Below are 19,398 nucleotides of genomic sequence, written 5' to 3' on the forward strand. Positions count from 1 at the left end.
ATATCCTTTTTTAGGTATCGGGTATTGCTGCACTTGTTTGATAAGCCGAGATATTAAGAAATCCGTGAAAACACGATTTATCACATGCTTTTTTTAATATATCCAAATGTGAAATACTTTCAAACCCGGTAAAAAGCAATAGTAAATTCGTTTTGAAGCATTTAAAAACTTTATTTTATTTGAATTAGTGCCCACCGTTACGTTCGCTAACTCATCGACGCTCATTTCACGGACATTTTTTAACTTGCGTTTTAGTTCCTTTTGGCTTTTATTTTAGCCCACTGTAAGCTGGTTGGCTATGGTATTTTTTTGCCGCTCGTGGCGCGGTCACATTGTTGTTTACCTCGACGCATGCCGAACGAATTTCTTAATTACGTGATAATTCCACTTAAAAGCGGATATAAACCACCTCCAGCATGGATATTAAGCCCGTGCTGCAGTCCCTGCCACGGCCTCGCGCCAATGCAGAGCCGCTGCACATCCAACGATTGGAGGCGGCCCTCAACATGCGCCCATTCATGGACATGACCAAAAGAGCCCTGCGGAGACCTCTGAGTAGCAACGAAGACAGCGACGAGGAGAGGGAGATGAAAAAGGAGCCGGAGGCAGAGGACTCCGATGACTTCTCCACAGTAGGCGTGGTCAAACCGAGGCGGTCCGGCAAAAGTAAACACCGTTTGCTGGGGAGCAAAGAAGGTGAGTGGCTGACGGAAGGGGGTTATGTGTGGATTTTGGATAACATTCAAGATATATTCAGAGCGACAAAGTGTAAAGGCGCAGCTATATAACTTCAACGACCTGACCAGTGATCGGGAGTGGCTATACGATCTCCTGCTAAGCGATACGGAAAGCGATGATCCCACCATCACGGAGGATGAGTATGTGCATCAGCTATTGAGGGAGCACATAAGAGAGCAACGTCAGCGTAAGAACTACTACAAAAAGGCCACAGTGAGTCCTACTAAATCATACTAAGTTAAGTAATAAAATTAAATCAAAACATCACTTTATCTCTGTAGAATGCCCAGTATGCTTACTATGGCAGTGGCCTTCTGTCCAATCACGATGTCTTCGCCGAGCGCCAGCAGGCCACCGCTGGAGTGCGTAAGCGACGACGCCGCACAAAGCAAGAGATTCTTATGGCCCGTTTGGCTGAAGCGCAGACGGGTCCAAAGACACCCAAACAACGAAGAAGAGGACGCAAGAAGCGTAATACCATTGGATCGCCAGAGTCTGGGGAGGTGCCTGCCTCTGAGCTGGGAAAATACACCTTTGCTGACACACTGCCCGCCAACGATGACGAAGACGAGGACGGTGGAGAGGTAGATTACAAACGAGAGCTGGCGAGTTTGGCCCTGGATTACCCGGAAGAGGAGGAAATCGAGGAGGAAGTGGACGTGGTCGGCGGCACCGAGGGTCAGGTTACCAAAGTTCGGCGAAAGAGAAAGAATCCTGCTGCCTTGGCCGCCCGTCGTCGTCGCATTTGGCAGATTATGTCCAAAAAGGAAACTGGCCGCCTTCAGCGCATTAAAAGTAACAATCACAAAGAGATGCTGGCCAATTGCAAACGGGTAGCTGGAATGTGTGCCAAAGTAGTGCGACAGCGAGCCCTGAACTCCCAGCGGATCATGAAGGAGACAGTGTGGCGGGCCAAGCGACTGACCAGAGAAATGCTGGCCTACTGGAAACGCTATGAGCGCGTAGAGCGGGACCAGCGACGAAAACAAGAGCGCGAAGCAGAAGAGCAGCGCAAGCAAGACGTGGAGCTGATAGAGGTGAAGCGCCAACAACGCAAGCTCAACTTCCTGATCACCCAAACCGAGTTGTACGCTCACTTCATGTCCAAGAAACTGGGCCAGGGCAGTGAGGAGGATCAGCTAAGGATTCTTAGCCAGCTGGATGAGGAAACCAATGCACGGCTGATGGTGCAAGATGACTACGATGCTGGGGAAATGAAGCTACTGGCCCAAGAGCACGCTGAGGCGGCCATGCAAAGGGATCTGGACAAAACCAGAGCATTCGACGTATTTGTGAAAAAAGAGGAAGAGGAGGAGGAAGAAGACGTAGAGGAACAGGAAGAGCTGGTAGAATCAAAGCCAGAACCCAGGCCGGAGATGAAGGATCTGCCGCAGCCAAAGATGTTCAAGGGAACCCTAAAAGGCTACCAAATCAAGGGAATGACCTGGTTAGCCAATATCTACGATCAGGGAATCAGCGGCATTCTAGCGGACGAAATGGGTTTGGGCAAGACAGTCCAATCGATAGCATTCCTTTGTCACATTGCCGAACACTACGGAGTGTGGGGACCCTTCCTAGTAATCTCACCCGCCTCCACGCTCCACAACTGGCAGCAGGAAATGTCCAGATTCGTGCCCGATTTCAATGTGGTCCCCTATTGGGGATCTCCCGGAGAGCGGAAGATCCTCCGACAGTTCTGGGACCAAAAACATCTGCACACCCGCGACGCCAGCTTCCACGTGGTGATCACCTCCTACCAGCTGGTTGTCAGCGACTACAAATACTTTAACCGAATCAAGTGGCAGTATATGGTCTTGGACGAGGCCCAGGCCATCAAAAGCGCCGCGTCGCAGCGATGGAAGCTGCTCCTTGGCTTCAGCTGTCGCAATCGTCTGCTCCTCAGTGGCACTCCCATACAGAACAGCATGGCAGAGTTGTGGGCACTGCTACATTTCATCATGCCCACCCTCTTTGATTCCCATGACGAGTTTAACGAATGGTTCTCCAAGGACATTGAATCGCACGCAGAAAACAAAACAGGCATTGATGAAAAGCAAATCTCCAGACTCCACATGATACTTAAGCCCTTCATGCTGCGGCGGATCAAAAAAGATGTAGAGAACGAGCTATCGGATAAGATCGAGATCATGGTCTACTGTCCCCTGACCATTCGCCAAAAGCTACTGTACCGGGCACTAAAACAAAAAATCAGAATCGAAGATCTCCTGCACTTGACCAGTGGCAGCTCCACGGCCACCTCGTCGTCCTCTTCGGCCTCGAATCTGATGAACCTGGTCATGCAGTTCCGTAAAGTGTGCAATCATCCGGAGCTATTTGAAAGGCGGGATGCCAGAAGTCCGTTTTTCATGCGTTGTGCGGAGTATACGATGCCCAGATTGATTTACGAGAACGGATTGCTTCATAGATCGTTGCCAAGTCGACGGCACTTGCTCTATAATAGGTACCACACTTTCAGACGTTTTAGTGAAACATTAACTGCTTTTCATATATAATTGATTCAATAATTTATATTTTCTTCGTCAGGTTTAATATTTTTAAGTCCGAGTATATGCAAAGATCACTGTTTGAGGATGTCAATGTGGACAGTTGCTTTGGATTTACTCGTTTGTGTGATTTATCTGTGGGCGATATGGTAGATGTAACCCTCAATGGGCTGATTAGTTTGTGAGTAATATTGTGCGCTCTCTTAAACAAATGAAATTTAATTTAAAATTTTTTATAAAATCCACAGCCTCTTACACTTTCACCGGGTTCTAGAGAAATATCCACTTTTGGCATATCGTCGCTTTTGGTGGAAAAAACAAAGTGCCAGCAGATATCAACTCTTGGAGCCGATGCTAGAAAATAAACTCATACCGGACTATATGCTCACCGACTGTGTGCTCAGGAACTTTGTTTTCACAGCAATGGTAAGTGGATAACTTGAATAATAAATGGTAGAATCTAAACACTCAGTTATTCTTTCCAGACGACAAATGAGAGCAGCGTTTATGCCTTCGGCGACTACTTTACCTATAACATGCAGGAAACCATTGAACATCGTGTGATACGCTCCAAGATACTTAAACAAAACTCCACACCGGGGATCGAGGATATGGCTGAGGAGGCCAAGCAGGAGCTGGAGATGGAGTCTGTGGAGGTGCAAACCAAAGTGAATGCTAAGAGCGATGTAAAGGTCACCACGCTTCTGCTATTGCCTGAGTTTCCCCATCGCCCCAGGAAGCCCAGAAGCTATCGATGCGAACCTCTGTCAATGCCGCGCCTTCTTTATGACTTGGGCCAAAAGGTGCAGGCGGTGGACAGGCATTCATAGTAAGTGAAAGATTTATTATAATTATTATTTTTTCTTTTAATTGATTAATCTTTTATTGCAGCTGTGATAGCCGCGCTGCTGCATGGACACAGATTCGCCACGATCAGTGTGAGAATAGCATGGGCAGGGAGCTCGTCTCCAATGGCTTAGCCCTATGCAAGCCCCGTAGTGGATGGTCCTCGATTGTTGTGCCCGACAAGGAAACATTGATCACGGATGCCGGAAAACTCTTTGTGCTGGACACACTGTTGACCCGCCTGAAGGCGAATGGTCATCGTGTTCTCATCTACTCACAGATGACCAAGATGATCGATCTGCTAGAGGTGAGAGCTTAAGGGTTAAGTTAATCCTTATTGTTAACTAATTTTTGGGCAATTTTTACGCGTAGGAATACATGTGGCATCGCAAGCATCGTTATATGCGATTGGATGGCTCCAGTAAAATCTCAGCACGTCGCGATATGGTCGCCGATTTCCAAACCAGAGCCGATATATTTGTTTTCCTGCTATCCACGAGAGCCGGAGGTCTCGGTATTAACTTAACAGCCGCTGATACGGTGAGTCTATCTTATTTCTATCACTCTTATTTGACTTTATTTTAAGTAATGTGATTAGAGAGGAGAGAGAACGCAAAACCAATACCAGATATATTTGATAACAGCCTTATTTTGTATATTGTTACCTCTCGATATACTATCCTGGTCATCTTGGTAGCCTATATAAAAGTTTTCAATCTATTCAGCATCGAAGTTTCACACATATACTTTTAATGTATTAAATTAAGAAAACCTTCGGAGTGCTGAACAAAAAATTCCTAGTAAAAAATTTAAAAATTTTGGCAAAATGTCCTACAATCACGACTTAGAAACCGCGACCGAACTACCTCCTAAAAAACTCACTCAGCTAAAGGCTAGCACAAGTCCCGCGCTACCCAGGCCATCGATTATCCGCAATTATTCTGAGAAACTGGAAAACAATAAGCGCAATGGTTTGGATCTGGAATTATCAGACGATACGGAAGCAGTGATCGTGAAGAAAGTGCGCTGGGCTCCAATTATTGGGGCCAGGAGCTCGAGTAAGTGCTTCAACTACACAACTCCATCGAGCACAAAACAGATCCCATTCGACCAGGATACACCAGATGAGGTGCGACTGGCCCATGAGCTGCGGCTGGCAGTGCATCGCGGTGGTGGTTCCATCGATCCCGAGAAGAATTTCGAGCTGCGAGCTCATCTTTCGCCCTTACAGCTGCCTTACAGTCAGGTTCAGCGTATCTTGAAGGAGTGCGAGTTGTACGAGCGTGACTATAACACCTATTTCCTTTACATGGACTACGGTCGTCAACTGGTGGCAATGGTTTGCAAGGTCAGGACTAATAACCTCAACGAGATGAAGCTCCGCTTGGCCAATTTCCTGAGGCAAAACAAATCTCGCTTTTTCAATCGTCATTTACTTTCGGAAACTGGCTTTATAAAGGCCAATTTCCCCAAGTCAATGTTGAGTCCCGACGACTTTCATCAAACATTGAGCACAGATGCAATGTGGTGCAAAGCTACTGGCAGCTGCATCACAGATTTTGAAAAGAATGAAGTTTTGTTCAAGTGCCAGCCCCATGACCTGCGAGAGGTGACGGCCAAACTGAGGCATTGTGGCTACAAGATTATCCACACCGAGCTGGGGTACTGCCCAAACAAGCCGATGGTCCATTTGAACGATCGTCAAATGAAGAGCTACCAGGAATTTCTCAACCGGCTCAAGCAGGACCAAGATATCGTGAAGGTCTACGATAATGTGCGGGTTCAGTAATTTAAAAAGGATTATCGGAGGTTTTCTAAATTGGGCGCATTAAATCGTCGCGTTTGTAAGCAAATAATAATAATTGAGGACTACTTTTATAAAAATGCTTGCCATACTTTTAATATGATAATCAAATCAGCTAACGGTTCTTTAAAATATATTTAATATATAAGAGTTGATTTTGAGTTGTTTTAAGAAACATTTCCCAAAACCTATTTGGGCTTGCTCTACGTCTGAGGGGAAAATCCCTTTCTCGAGTGTTTTTGTTTAAAGTTTTTCCTTTACGTCCTTTTAAAAACAGCTCTAGTTAAGACTTGTGAGACTGTACATTTTTGGATAGTATTCCGGGTGATATTTAGATAAGCTCACTCCTTGTTCATTGTCTCGGAACTTAATGACGGAATGACGGCGTTCGGGACATGGAAAAACCACTGCGTGGCTCTTGTATCCATTTGCTCAACTACTTGTTCATGCATTGCGACAGTCAAGGCCCGATCTTGGACAGTGGGGATGGGATGCGGATGGGGATGAGCTGGTAGTGAGTGGCGGCGGCAGACCATGATTTACTCGTGTGATCTTTATCGCCGCGTAACAATGAGACCCACCAATTCGAGTCCAGCGACCACGTAGGAGAATTCTCAGCGAAAAGGATTCAATATCGAACAGAATCTTTGCATGTTTCTCCCCGCAGAGTTGCTTCTGCTTGTTCGATTTCAACGTTTATGTCCGACCTTCCCTGCCTTGGGTAGGTACCTTGGGCTCTCAGCTCTGAATTGTGGTACTTCGTGTGAACATTTTCGATCGGATCCTAAATCATTTTGTCACCGGTTTTGATTTGTTATTTGTGCACCCTGGCCGAGAGTAATTTGGTTCCAGCACCAACTTCCCTGTCATTTTATAGCCAGGTTCTCAGGCTCAAAGTGGCTGTCTTTTCACTCTGTTTTCTTGGGTTTATATTCTGCGTTGACTAATTCGATGCTGGAATTCTTGATTCCCTACTTGATTTCTTGGTGAATCTGTTAAGAAAAGGTATTAATCGAAGAATATGTAATTTAAGTTTATAGGATTTAATCTTCAAGATATGCAAGAACTAAACAAAGTAATGCACAATTAGGATATAATCATTTACTATTTAAAAAGATTGAAACAAAGTATACTCACTCACTTCCTCTCAGGTATACAGAATGCACATATTTTAAACATTAGCCAATTTCCGCAAGCTCTTAAATTATGTCAAAAATTTGTATTTCTTTTTCGATATAAATTTCTTGAAACACCAACGAAATGAGTCCTCTTTTCTCCTTCTGTTTTCTTTGAGAACCTTTAAGCCAACAAACAAAAGAATTTCCCGTTCATGTATTGGCCGCATACCGAAATAATTTGACCAAAACTCAACACTTTGGCATTTCTTCTGCCTTTCGGCAATAAATGCTAAAAAAAAGAACTTGAACGGGGAAGAGAGAAAACTGTACCAGTTACATTTGAAATGATACGAATTTAACGATTTAATTGTACTTAATGCCATGTATTTATAAGCAGATCTTCATATTGAAAAGTTTGACGCGAACTTGTTCATTAACTATGCTATGCTGGAGCCTCTTCAGGGCATTATAATACGTGACTCGTTTCGAGCCTCAAGATTTATGACATTTTCTAAAGCAATGCAAAGTATTTCAGTAGCAGGGAAGCAAAGCTGTCTATTGATCTTGATATCCCAAGCACGTTTCTGGATTTAGTGCAATTCATTGGGTGTAGATGGACGCTCTTCATCCTATACATCCCCCTTTACCATACTTTTTGGGGTTGGGGCCTAAAGTAGGTCCGTGATGGACTGTCTGAGTGGTCACACCTTTTGAAACATTTTTTGATGGATTTGTGGCGTACATAAATTATCCGTTTTTATGGCATCATATTTGCAAATAATTTTAGCTTGAAATTTTTTCTGAGCTGTTTCTTTGTCTCTTTTCTAAAACTTTGAAGACCATTTCATCAAGTTCAAGTTTTGCTATCTCTAGGGTCTTGAAAACTCTCTATAATTCCACTTAAGCTCTTGTTACTCATGGCAATCGTTATTATAGACACCACTTGAGCTATTTGTTAATTGTTGAAAGGACAAGTGGCCTCTTTAGAACTACGACATGAAGTGAAATAGGTGTATTATATTATAGAGTTATAGGTATAGAGGTCTAGAGGTATTAATATTGATTTAGAACCTTTATACAGAAGTATTATCAAATTGTTTTGTGAAATTCAAAGTAAAAATATACATATGATTAATAAATATTCTATTTATTGATTACAATTTTGGGCCGCCTTAAAGGCATTAATAAAAAACATATTTAGGCATAATTATATCTACTCATCAGCCAGCCACTCGGCCACCAGTTTGATTAGCTTCTTCTTAGAGGCCACCAGCTCGGCACTGTCGGAGGCACTGATCGATGTCTGGTCGGGGCAATGCGAGGCCAAGGGGATAATGGTGGCTCCCTGGGCAACTCCAGCGCCCACCTTGCTCCAGCCATCCAACTCACCCTGGACAAAGTAGATATTGGTGGCATTCACGTCCAGGCCACCAAACACATTGTTGGTATTCCTGATCTTGGCATGGATGCCAGCCGAGTCGTACTTGGAGCCAAAGACACCCTCACAGGTGTCCTCGTACAGAGTGGCAGGGAAAGTGGATCCGAAGGGCTGGTGGCTGCTGCCCGAGGATTGGAACCAACCGAACTCGCTGCAGGTCTGGAAGATCCAGGGCAGATCGCCTTAAAAAGGTGAAAAGATTGATTAGCTTGGGAACATATTTAAGACAGACAAAAATTTACTGTCTTCGTAGTTCTCCTTGGACCATTCGTAGTATCCCACAGCTCCCTGGTAGGTGGCACTGATGCATTCGCCAGAATGCTCATGGATTCTCCAGTTAATAAACTTGGACAGGGCCACGGAATCGTCGTCGCTGAAGGATCGCAGCACCGAACAGTACTGGGGAATGTCATAGTTCTCAGGCCTAAAGAATATTAATTAATTACCGTCAGAATAATCTGTTTTCACATTACAACCCACTTTTGGTACTGGGCAATGCCAGCAAAGATATTGGCAATGGTGCTGAAGATTTGCCAGCGGTCCTGCTCGCTATCAACATCGAAATTGTCGCACAAATTCAGCTCCTTCTTGGCCTGCTTGCCCTTTCCATTGTCAAAGAGATCCTCATAGTAGGCAGTGGCATTGTCAATCAAATCGTAGCAATATTGTCCACCAAGAGTTGCATACGCCTTGCCTACAACCTTCATGTAGTCCTTAAAGTCCACCTTGGCCAGAATCGGAGCCGATGAGGCCCAGCTGCCCTTAATGGTGTCAGGATAGAGCTTTCGAATCCAGGCAGCCATCGTGGCCGAGTACGAGCAGCCGGAGACCACAACCTTGGAGTTCTTGTACTTGTCCTCCTCCTTTAGGGTCTCAATGACATTGATAACATCGGCCAAGGCCTGTTCGACGCTTTGGTACTTTTGCAGATTCTCAGTAGAGAGGGGGCTAAAATGAAAGTATTTTTATTAATCTATTAATTTTAAAATCGCAAATTTACTTACGTTATTGGGATACTATCTCCAAAGAAACGATGTTCGGTGTAAACAAGGGAACCATTGTGCTTCTTGGCAATGTCCTTCCATAGACCAGATGTGATGGAATCGGGATAAATCTTCCATTCACCACCCAGATAAATGAAGATGGGCGAGCCATCGACAAAGTAGTGCTCGTTAATGAAGATGCGCTAAAGGATACGAAGCAGACAGAATGTTGTGGTTAGTCCTCCTTACAGTACATTCCTGGACAGTCCTTACATCCTTCCAAGTGGCATTGTTCTGATCATCGAAATTGTCCAGCCACTGGTCGATCCAACGTTCCTCCACCTTGACTCTCAACTTTGAGGGCTCAACTGGTGGACCCCGATGCATGTCCCTTAGGGACTGGACGAAGGCGTTAGGCTTTGGCTTCTCCTCGCCCAGACTGGCTGCTGCAGTCAGGGGTGCTACTACGGCTAGAATAACTAGGAAATACTTCATATTGCTTGATAGTTCACCTGTTTGCGAATGATTTCCCACGGCGGTGGGCGGACTATTTATTCAAAATATTCGCTACCAACAACCGCTTCAACCCTTGAGATAGGGTCTTCGATGACTTAATTGAAAGACAAACAAATATGGGAAAATATATTGCCCTGATAAAGTTGAGAGCTCTGCGTTCGTTTCAATTTAAAGCTATCGCAAAAACAAAGAACTTGCACAAGTCTTGTATATTTTCTAAATCAATAATTACATGTAAGTTATTTGAAAGTCAAAGGGAAGAGAAAGATTTGGTTAAGTAACGAACCTTAAGAATGCAAATATTGGTTATAAAATGTTCCATTTACTAAAAAACAAGAGATATGTATTTTACTTCGAAAATATACTCAATTAAATAACTTTCAGGATTTGCTAATTTTAGCTTTTATTCCCAATAACTTATAAACTTTCACGGAGCTTCTACTGTGATCGTTTCAAATTCAAAAATATTAATTACATTTATTTTTGCAACAAAACTCGTGTTCTATATTCGTTTTATTGGATCTTTACCCAGTAGGATAGTGCTCATTACACGTGCGCTGTAATCATTTCGCAATTGTTCAATCAAACCTGACCATTTTATTGACCATTGTTTGTCTATTGATAAATATTGATTTAACTTGTTTCTTTGAGAGTACACCGGGGTATTATCATGATGAAAGACATCAGTAAACGTAACTGTATTATCAAATACGAGGAACTTATAATATAATTATTAGAACTCATGTAACTATAGTGAGACAATTGGTATAATAATAATTTATATGTATTTTAATTATTTACATTAAACTTTAAAATCCTGAAATGTATGGAGCAAGATTATATTTATGCTATTTAATTTCATTTCATTGACACAGAATACGTTTTGGATCAAATTTCAATACTACAATTTATAGTCATTGTCCTGATTCACTAAATACATAAAAGAACTTTCTTTTTTCCTTAACTGAATTTATATACACTGACAGATCGTTTATAAATTATAATAAACAAATATTTTAAAAGTTATTTTTTATCAAGAAGAAATGCTTTAATATTTTGTATACTCTGGGTGTTTGTTATTCGACCAAGAAAATTAAAAATTCATTATTTATTTTTTTTTTAATCTTTTCCATCCCAATTTTCAATTAAAAAAAAATATAATTTGTTATAATCTTTTCAAAATTGTAATGACTCCTTGAATATCGTACACATGTACATAGCTAGCTCGCCTCGGCTATTGATGCGGATTATGAATATATAAACATTCCAAGACTGTAAATTGAATGAATGATATCTACTGAATAATAATTATAATAACCTGTATTGGTATCATCATTACTTCCTTATAATATAAGGCTCATAATTTTTCAAGTAACACTTATACGTATCTAAGTTAACTTTCGTTGCCTACTCTATGGCGTCTACCTCTAGAAGGAAAAGCTAAATTTACAAATAGCTATGAAAAGTTTTAAAATAATTTTCCTATACATTATTAAATGGTACTAAAAGCAAAGAAAGTAAAGCTTTCAATTTAGCCCTACAATTCCTTGTGTTTGTTTTCCAACCAGTTTTTTCTTAAGATTTCTTGATGTTTAACATTTTCATTTATTTTAAAAGTCAGTCAGCAGCTTTATTAAATAGCTTGAAGATAAATAGAAAAATTACCTGCAAATGTAGGAAATGCTTACATTTCATAATCAATTATTACGATTATTATATTCATGATTGTTTAGCTTATTTTATATTTAAAGAAAACAGTAACGGGATGAATTTGTATAACTCCTTTATTACATAAAATAATTTCAAGAATCTCTGCTGATATTTGGCAAACACTTAGGCCAACCATTGACGCACCAACTCGGCAAGTTTTTCCTTCGAGGCTCGCATTTCCGCGGAGTCAGTGGACTTGATAGATCCAAAGTCGGAGCAATGCGAGGCATTGGCAATGAGGGTGGCTCCCTCGGCGACGCCATGACCCATCGGATTCCAGGGATCCAGAGCTCCATGGGTCATGTAGATATTTTCCACTCCCGGCTCCATGCCACCAAAGTCCTCATTGGTCTGTGCCGCATTGCTGTTGATCTGGGCATTTCCATACTGCGAACTGAAGACATCTCCGCAGAGGGTCGTGTACAGGGTGGCGGGGAACTTGGTGCCGAAGGGCTGATTCCTGGATCCAGAGCTCTGGTACCAGCCGTACTCATTGCAAGTCTGATAGTACCAGGGACGACCTTCGATGGAGAACAAGAACTTAGGGGGTGACCTTTGGAATAGGGACAAACAACATACCAGCATCGAAATGATCCACTCCCCACAGGTAGTACTCCACGGTGCTCGAGTAGGTGGCATCGATGCAGGTGGGCATGCCCCAGCCCCAGTACACAAAGTTGGCAATGGCCGTGGCATCGTCGCGGAAACTCAACAGATAGTCGCAGTAATATTCAATGTCTCCAGTGCTACGAAAGTAATTAATTTACAAATTAATTAATTAATTTATATATTCCAACTATATATCCATACCTCTGGTACTGAGCCACACCGGAAAACACATTCGAAATACTGCCAAACAAGGACCACAAGTCCAGATCGTTCTTGTCATCAAAACTGTTGCACAGTCGCAACATGGCCCTGGCCTCCGCTCCACGTTTATTGGCGAACATGGACTCCAGCTCGGCGATGCCATTCTGGATGCGATCGTAGCACTTCTGGCCGCCCAGCTCGAGGAAAGCCCTGCCCACCACTTCCTTGTATTCGGTGAAGTCAACCTTGGCCAGAAGCGGGGCACTGGAGGCCCAGCCACCAACAATCAGTTCAGGATACAGGCGCTTAAACCACACCACCATGGTGGCCGAGTAAGAACCTCCGGCCAGAAGCACCTTCGAGTTGGCCAGCTGAGGATTCTCCGACTTCAAAAGCTCAATGACTTTGACCACGTCGGCCAGAGCCTGCTTCACATGGAGATACTTGAGATTAGCCGTTGACATGGTACTATGAGCAAAGCAAACTAAATTATATTACCATAACAGAGAATGTATTGAAGGAGGGATAACTCACGAGGTTGGAACACTTTCTCCATAGTAACGATGTTCGGTATAGACAAGGACACCCTTGTGCTCCTCGGCCATGTCATACCAATGGCCAGCGCTGACCATGCTCGGCTCGATCTCCCATTCGCCACCCAAATAAATGAAAATGGGACTTCCCTCAGTTTGGAATTCATCGTTGATTAAATAACGCTGCAAATATTATGAATTTCTTATATAACTTCACTGAAAGTATGTATTTTTGAATTAACCTACCATCTGATAGGTCTCAGTGTTGGCATCGTCAAAGTTATCCAGCTTTTGAGTAATCCATTTTTCCTGAACATTTGCACGCTTGGTAACCACTTGCCGTGGCGGACCGCGGTTTAAGTTCTTGAGAGTCCTGACCAAAACGGGCACATCCTTCACTTTGGAGGTCTCCAAAGCTTGGCCTAAGGCCAGGACCAAAACCACAGCCAGGCAAACCAAACGAATCGCAGCCATTTTCACAAATGAACCCACTAACTGGACTGACTAAGCCTTATAAGCTGACCATCGACGCTGTCGCGTTAGAGAGTAATTTGCGGCTACGATAAGGATTGTAAATTTTACACTTGTGATAAGGGACCAGGCGACTTGATGTGATAGCCTCCAAACTTGAGATTAGAATTCCTACTTGCAGTCCATCGTAAATCGATCGGAATTCATGTGAATCTTTAGTTTAACTAGTGGGAAAATCCCTATTTATAGCACCACGACAATCAAAATCACAGATGGGTCATGATTACTTAATCAGCCGGCATTTGGTCATGAAATGTATTTGATTTATCAGTTTTTATAGATTAATTTGATTTTATTTTAGAAGCGTGCAAGGTTTATAGATATATATTCAGTTTGTCTTGATAAAAATAATACTTTGATTTAATTCTGTCTTCATTAAATATTTATTTCTAAGAAAAAAAGGTGTGTGCCAATTCTTGACATATCGAAACAAACAATCACTAATCGGTTAAATTGTAACACATATTGATTAGATTTTCGTTTAAATCTTATCGTCGATTATCTCGCTTTAGTCAATGTATATAAGCAGTATGTAGGAAGTGTACATATTAACAGAATTTCCCATTAACAAATCGATTATCTCAGGTTATTTAACCCAATCGCGAACCAATTCGGCAATGCGTTCCTTTGAGGCCTTCATCTCAGCCGTGTCACTGGAGCTGATCGAATTGAAGTCCTTGCAGTGGGCATACTCTATAGGATAACCATATATTTTATAAATATATTTTCATCAATTGAAATTAAACCATCGAAAACCCACCTGGAATGACGGTTGCCTGATCTGCATCCTGAATTCCCATGGCCCTCCAGGGATCCAATTGTCCATGGGTTAGGTAAACATTTTCCACACCCGGAGACAATCCACCAAAGTACGCATTGGTGGTGCTGATCTGGTTGGTGGTAAACGCGTTGCTATACTGAGAGCCATAAATATCAGCACACATGGTGGTATACAAGGTGACAGGGAACTTGGTACCGAAGGGCTGGGCGCTGGAACCAGATGTCTGGTACCAACCGAACTCATTGCAAGTCTGGAAAATCCACTGGCGCACTGTTTATATTTGAAATAGGAAATATAAATTAATATATTTGTTAATGTGTTAAATGATATTTATAAAGTTAACTTACTGATATTGCCCGTGTAGGCGGTGTTAAGAAGCACTCCAATGATGGCATCATAGCTCAGGTCGTAGCACTTGGCACCGCTCTCATCGAAAACATCTAACAAATAGCCGGCAACGCCTGTGAGATCATTCGATCCTGACATAATCTTCTGGCAAACACCTTCGATTTGACCAGCACTAAGGAATAAGTGGAATGTTTATTATTTAATATAACGTTGAGATAGCTTTTCACTTACTTATGAGTCTGCACTACTCCCGCATAGATGTCAGAAATCTCGCTGAACAAGGTCCAGATATCAAGATCGCTATAGACATCAAAAGGTTCGCAAAGCTTGAGCAGGGACTTAACCTCAGCGCCTCGTTTGGTTGCAAACATGGTTTCCATCTCGGCAATGCCATTCTCAATACGTTTATAACAATCAGAGCCACCCATCTGTTCGATGGATTGTCCAGTAACTTCCTTATACTCTGCAAAATGAATTATTTAATAAGATTCTGCAAGGTTCTTTGAAGACTAAACTCACCAACAAAGTTGAGCTTGGCCAAGAGTGGCGCACTGGAGGCCCAACCTCCGGCCACCTTGTCGGGGTAGACCTTCTTGAACCAGGTTACCATGGTAGCAGAGTAGGAACCACCCACAATAATGACCTTGGAGTCGGCAAGACCTTCATGGGTCGATTTGATGGTATCGATAAAGTAAGCAAGATCAGCCAAGGACTGATTAACAGTAAGATACTTGATGTTCTCATTGGAAAGATCACTATAAAGAGTGAAATATTATATCATCAGAAGTATATCTCTTTATCCAAACGAACTACTTACGGAAGGGGTTTGCTCTGTCCGTAATAGCGATGTTCTGTATAGGCCAAGAGACCATTGTGTTCCTTAGCCATGTCATAAATGTGGCCACCAGTTATTCTTCCCGAAGAGATCTCCCATTCTCCGCCCAGATAAATAAATAGAGGTCCACCAGATTTATAAAGAGCATCATTGAGCATATAACGCTAAAGGGAAAAAAGGTTTACCAATTGAAATACCTTATAAATGATTATGCAACAAAGTATTAACTACCATTTGCCAAGTGCGTGTCTCTGAGGCATCAAAGTGATCCAGTTTCTGCTCAATCCACAGGGTCTGCACTATATCAGCTCGGTTCTGAGTGGCAGGCTGTTCGGGCTCTTCGTGAAGACGCTTAAAGGTCCTCTCAAAGATACTTCCATTGCTTTGAGCTAAAGCCAAAAGAGCCAAAGTAATTCCCAGCCAGAACTTCATCGTTAATCGTTGGGTGTTGGAATGGGACTGATCAAGCTGCTTATGTGCCAACTAAATTACTTGCTTTAGCTGAAAGCCAAATCTTATCGGCAAAGTAGCACTTAATTAGCGTTTTTTTTCTTCTAAGCCAGTAAATAATATTGTCAACTGGGTTAAATAGATTGTTATGCCGTTTTATTGGACCGCAAAAAGCCATGCGGCGCCTTATCGAGCAGTATTGTGAATGTGGTGGCAGGCAGCGGCTTTTTCGATTACCAATCTTTCGGTTTCACTCACTTTAAGGGTACTTAAAATGTAGGTAATAGAGTTACCCGATAAGGTTTGTACAAGGTATTTAATGTACTCTCTCTAAGTGTGATTTACTTTTAAAGAGAGATTTGCAATGCTCGAGAAATTAAAACCAACATTAAGTTATTCCTATTTTCCTATGGATTTACTCATTTGATTTTTGAATATTTCCAACTTCTATATATATGTTAATAGTTAATAATCGTATTATTGAGACACATGTAAAAATCTATCTCCAAATCTTAAAACTTCCTTAAACATTAGACGTTCTCAGGGGTTCTTAGATTTTCCTTTATAGCAGACTTCCCGTGCGATATATATTCATTTCAATTCCGATTTGATAGACATTTTCCTTCAGGGGTTACCCATTCTGTTCGCTTCTGAATAGATCTCAAAACACGTGTTCCAAATAAAAAGGAAAACATCAATCCCTTAAGCAGTTCGATTTTAATTAGGCCCATCTCTCTCAGCCGGAAATGCCACTCCACTGACAAACCCCTTGAGAGATGGCGACGAGGAATCGCTGAACACTTGCACATCAAACACGTACCAAGTGCAGCTCAACAAGGGCAACGAAGGGTTAATATTAACCGAGAGACATTTCTCTTACTCCAGATAATAGTTGGGTAGGGACAGGAAAAGCGGAAAATGCGTGACACTACAAAGTGGATTATAGGTTGCCCGAATTCGGGGAAGGAACTATTAATTTATGCAGGTTCGAAATCATCAAAAGAGTCGCGAAAGGATGTGCGTGTGCAGTTACCATTTGCATACCAATTGGGAAAATTCAGCTAGAAAAAATAGTATACCTACCTTCTATTCGTTGTATAGTTATGGTTTTCTAATGGTTGTAATTATTTGGCTTTTAGTAACAATTATTGATCCAGTTCGCATTAAAAAGAAGTAAATAAAAGATGATAACAAAATAGATATAACAAACTTAAGACTAAAATTATATTATCGTATATAATTATAAATTATTAGTATGTTATTATTATAATATGATATTTTCCCATTGATATCTCTATAAGAATCTATACTTCATTATTTGTACAAATATTTAATCATTTTGCAAATTTATAGGTAATCTTCTACGATTCCGATTGGAATCCCACAGTGGATCAACAGGCCATGGATCGAGCTCATCGCTTGGGCCAAACCAAACAGGTGACCGTCTACCGACTCATCTGCAAGGGAACCATCGAGGAGAGGATTCTGCAGAGGGCTCGAGAAAAAAGCGAGGTGAGTGATCAGGGACAGGAAACCGGGGAACGAAAACCAAAGAAAACCCAAACCAAACCGCAAACTCTTCAGGTTGCACCATTTTTCCATTGTTCAGTCGCATATTAGGCACGTGCTTTGTTGATAACAAAAAAGCGATCCTAAAATCCCCATCCCTAGGCACTGTTGCGCCTTTGGATTTCTATAAAAACAAATCCTCAATGCGAAACACGAGCACTTGTGGATGGGATCGGAATGGGTTGGAGTTGGTAGAGTAAACCAACACCGGAAATTAATTATACAATTGGTTAGGCGACATTTCTGTTACGCCTCCTGGGTTCTTTATAAGTACGAGTACTTCTTCGCTCTCTTGTGCATTTATTGCATTTAATTACCGAAACAGAAATCCCTCGATTACCATATAAAAGTATTTCGGGCCGACAAATAAGTAGCTGCCGACGAACTCCGGAACTCTAAGGCGCTAACGCTGTACGAGTTTTATTTCATTTCCTGCCTGGAATTTCTAATATCTTTCTTTCCATTGAATATTGGTATTTGTTCACCCCTTCGATTTTATTTTCCAGATACAACGCATGGTCATAAGTGGCGGCAATTTCAAACCCGACACACTCAAGCCAAAGGAAGTGGTCTCATTGCTATTGGACGACGAGGAGATCGAAATGAAATGTGAGTTGATTAGAGATATTTATGGAAGAGAAATATGTTTAATTCCCAATTTATATTTATTAATTCCTTTGATGGCAGATCGCCAGGAGGCCAAACTACAGTCGTCCTCACCGATTCCAGCAGAAACGCAAGGCGAACGCAAAAGACGTCATCCGAATAAGGTAAGAGCGATTCGACCCGAAGTAAATCTTGTTAGAACCGAGCGTTCTTCGGTCCATTTCATGCATGATCCAAGCCAACCGTCTAATGGCTGTTTATTAGACCAAGTTTGCACTTGCTACACGACAAGTTTCGTCTGCTGGCTGCCCCCTAATGAAAGTAAATAATCTCTTTGAGCGAGGCTCAAATTGCGGATGCATCCATATACAGAGCACAAAAGCGAGAAGCTGGTCCGGGCCATCTTGTTCTTGGCCTATGGCATTGCAGAGGTGGTCATGGTCACGTGATTCATGCAACATCACCAGACAGACATACACACTCGGACACACAGACGCACAGCAACAAAGACAATTCAATTTGCTATAAAACTCAACTCATCGTCTTCTTGGCTGGTCTTGGTCTGCTACATAGCGTGCTTTGAACCTACTCCATAAGCCACTAGTACTGCCAGCCGACTATATTCATTCATTCAACTATTGTACAGGTAGCAAAAATGGCATTAATTGCTTAATTATATATTCATTTGTATTAAGCAAATTCTGTTCTTAAAGTTATCTAAATGATATAGTCAGAAATATGCGTCTTAATACATCCAAATCATTATCTTCTCTTCACTCTCTCGTTAATACATATCTTAACCATGTTAAATATGATTGAAATTAATGTTTTTTGAACTCAAGACGAGAAATTTCTTTCTGTGCATTTGTGATCCCTACTCTCCAAAAACAAACACTTTGCTCTTACCCTACTTGGACTGGCATTCGTTGTCTCTCGGAGACTCTTTTAAAAAACAGTTTGAAGTGCTTTTTGGTTCGCTTTGGTTTCGGATAGGATTGGTTTGCCTCGGCTTGGATCTCGTCGGGGTGGCAGGCTTCTTTAGTTTACTCCACACCACAGCACCACTGCATACTACATACTACTATCCACCTCCAAACTAGGGCCCTCGCTCTTCTTTGTGCTTTGTTTTTGTTGGTTTCGCTAAATGATTTTGTGCGTTCAATGGAACACTGATTATGGTGTGTGGTGCTGCTGCTGCTGCTCCGTCTGCCTTTGGGCCTGTGTCTTCGCCTTGGTGGCTTCTTCCGTTTTTGGTTCTGCGTGTACATCTTCTCTTCT

The 19,398-nt window shown here is 42.1% G+C and overlaps 5 protein-coding genes across 5 annotated transcripts in view; 2 read left to right on the top strand and 3 right to left on the bottom strand.

The window, feature by feature from the left end:
• Window positions 1–286: 286 nt before the first annotated feature.
• Ino80 (chromatin-remodeling ATPase INO80) overlaps window positions 287–19,398 on the top strand; it is a 35,041-nt gene continuing 15,929 nt past the window's right edge. Inside the window, exons 1-11 of the mRNA XM_020958377.2 lie at window positions 287–696; window positions 758–951; window positions 1,020–3,199; window positions 3,283–3,423; window positions 3,491–3,668; window positions 3,728–4,071; window positions 4,134–4,395; window positions 4,461–4,628; window positions 17,299–17,457; window positions 18,021–18,123; window positions 18,202–18,284. Coding sequence (XP_020814036.2) covers window positions 417–696; window positions 758–951; window positions 1,020–3,199; window positions 3,283–3,423; window positions 3,491–3,668; window positions 3,728–4,071; window positions 4,134–4,395; window positions 4,461–4,628; window positions 17,299–17,457; window positions 18,021–18,123; window positions 18,202–18,284 — 4,092 coding nt within the window. The 5' untranslated portion in view covers window positions 287–416. The remainder of the gene's footprint in view (window positions 697–757; window positions 952–1,019; window positions 3,200–3,282; window positions 3,424–3,490; window positions 3,669–3,727; window positions 4,072–4,133; window positions 4,396–4,460; window positions 4,629–17,298; window positions 17,458–18,020; window positions 18,124–18,201; window positions 18,285–19,398) is intronic.
• On the top strand, window positions 4,750–6,042 carry LOC110188617 (uncharacterized). The gene has a single exon (XM_020958384.2). It carries the CDS (start codon window positions 4,915–4,917, stop codon window positions 5,875–5,877), a length of 963 nt encoding a protein of 320 aa, XP_020814043.1. The 5' UTR covers window positions 4,750–4,914; the 3' UTR covers window positions 5,878–6,042.
• LOC110188614 (putative serine protease K12H4.7) lies at window positions 8,137–9,956 on the bottom strand. Its single transcript, XM_020958380.2, has 5 exons — window positions 9,705–9,956; window positions 9,453–9,634; window positions 8,929–9,396; window positions 8,691–8,872; window positions 8,137–8,630 (listed from the first exon to the last, which is right to left on the bottom strand). The coding sequence occupies exons 1-5, from the start codon at window positions 9,924–9,926 to the stop codon at window positions 8,224–8,226; spliced, it is 1,461 nt and encodes a 486-aa protein (XP_020814039.2). The 5' UTR covers window positions 9,927–9,956; the 3' UTR covers window positions 8,137–8,223.
• On the bottom strand, window positions 11,714–13,507 carry LOC110188615 (thymus-specific serine protease). The gene is made up of 5 exons (XM_020958382.2): window positions 13,247–13,507; window positions 13,002–13,183; window positions 12,468–12,935; window positions 12,237–12,403; window positions 11,714–12,178 (listed from the first exon to the last, which is right to left on the bottom strand). Exons 1-5 carry the CDS (start codon window positions 13,472–13,474, stop codon window positions 11,781–11,783), a joined length of 1,443 nt encoding a protein of 480 aa, XP_020814041.1. The 5' UTR covers window positions 13,475–13,507; the 3' UTR covers window positions 11,714–11,780.
• On the bottom strand, window positions 13,891–16,026 carry LOC110188616 (putative serine protease K12H4.7). Its single transcript, XM_020958383.2, has 7 exons — window positions 15,727–16,026; window positions 15,478–15,659; window positions 15,180–15,415; window positions 14,892–15,123; window positions 14,660–14,832; window positions 14,292–14,582; window positions 13,891–14,224 (listed from the first exon to the last, which is right to left on the bottom strand). The coding sequence occupies exons 1-7, from the start codon at window positions 15,925–15,927 to the stop codon at window positions 14,118–14,120; spliced, it is 1,422 nt and encodes a 473-aa protein (XP_020814042.2). The 5' UTR covers window positions 15,928–16,026; the 3' UTR covers window positions 13,891–14,117.

This window comes from Drosophila serrata, unplaced genomic scaffold (genome assembly GCF_035046125.1).
Source record: "Drosophila serrata isolate PLE 108 unplaced genomic scaffold, ASM3504612v1 contig_241, whole genome shotgun sequence".
Classification (NCBI taxonomy): Eukaryota; Metazoa; Arthropoda; class Insecta; order Diptera; family Drosophilidae; genus Drosophila; species Drosophila serrata.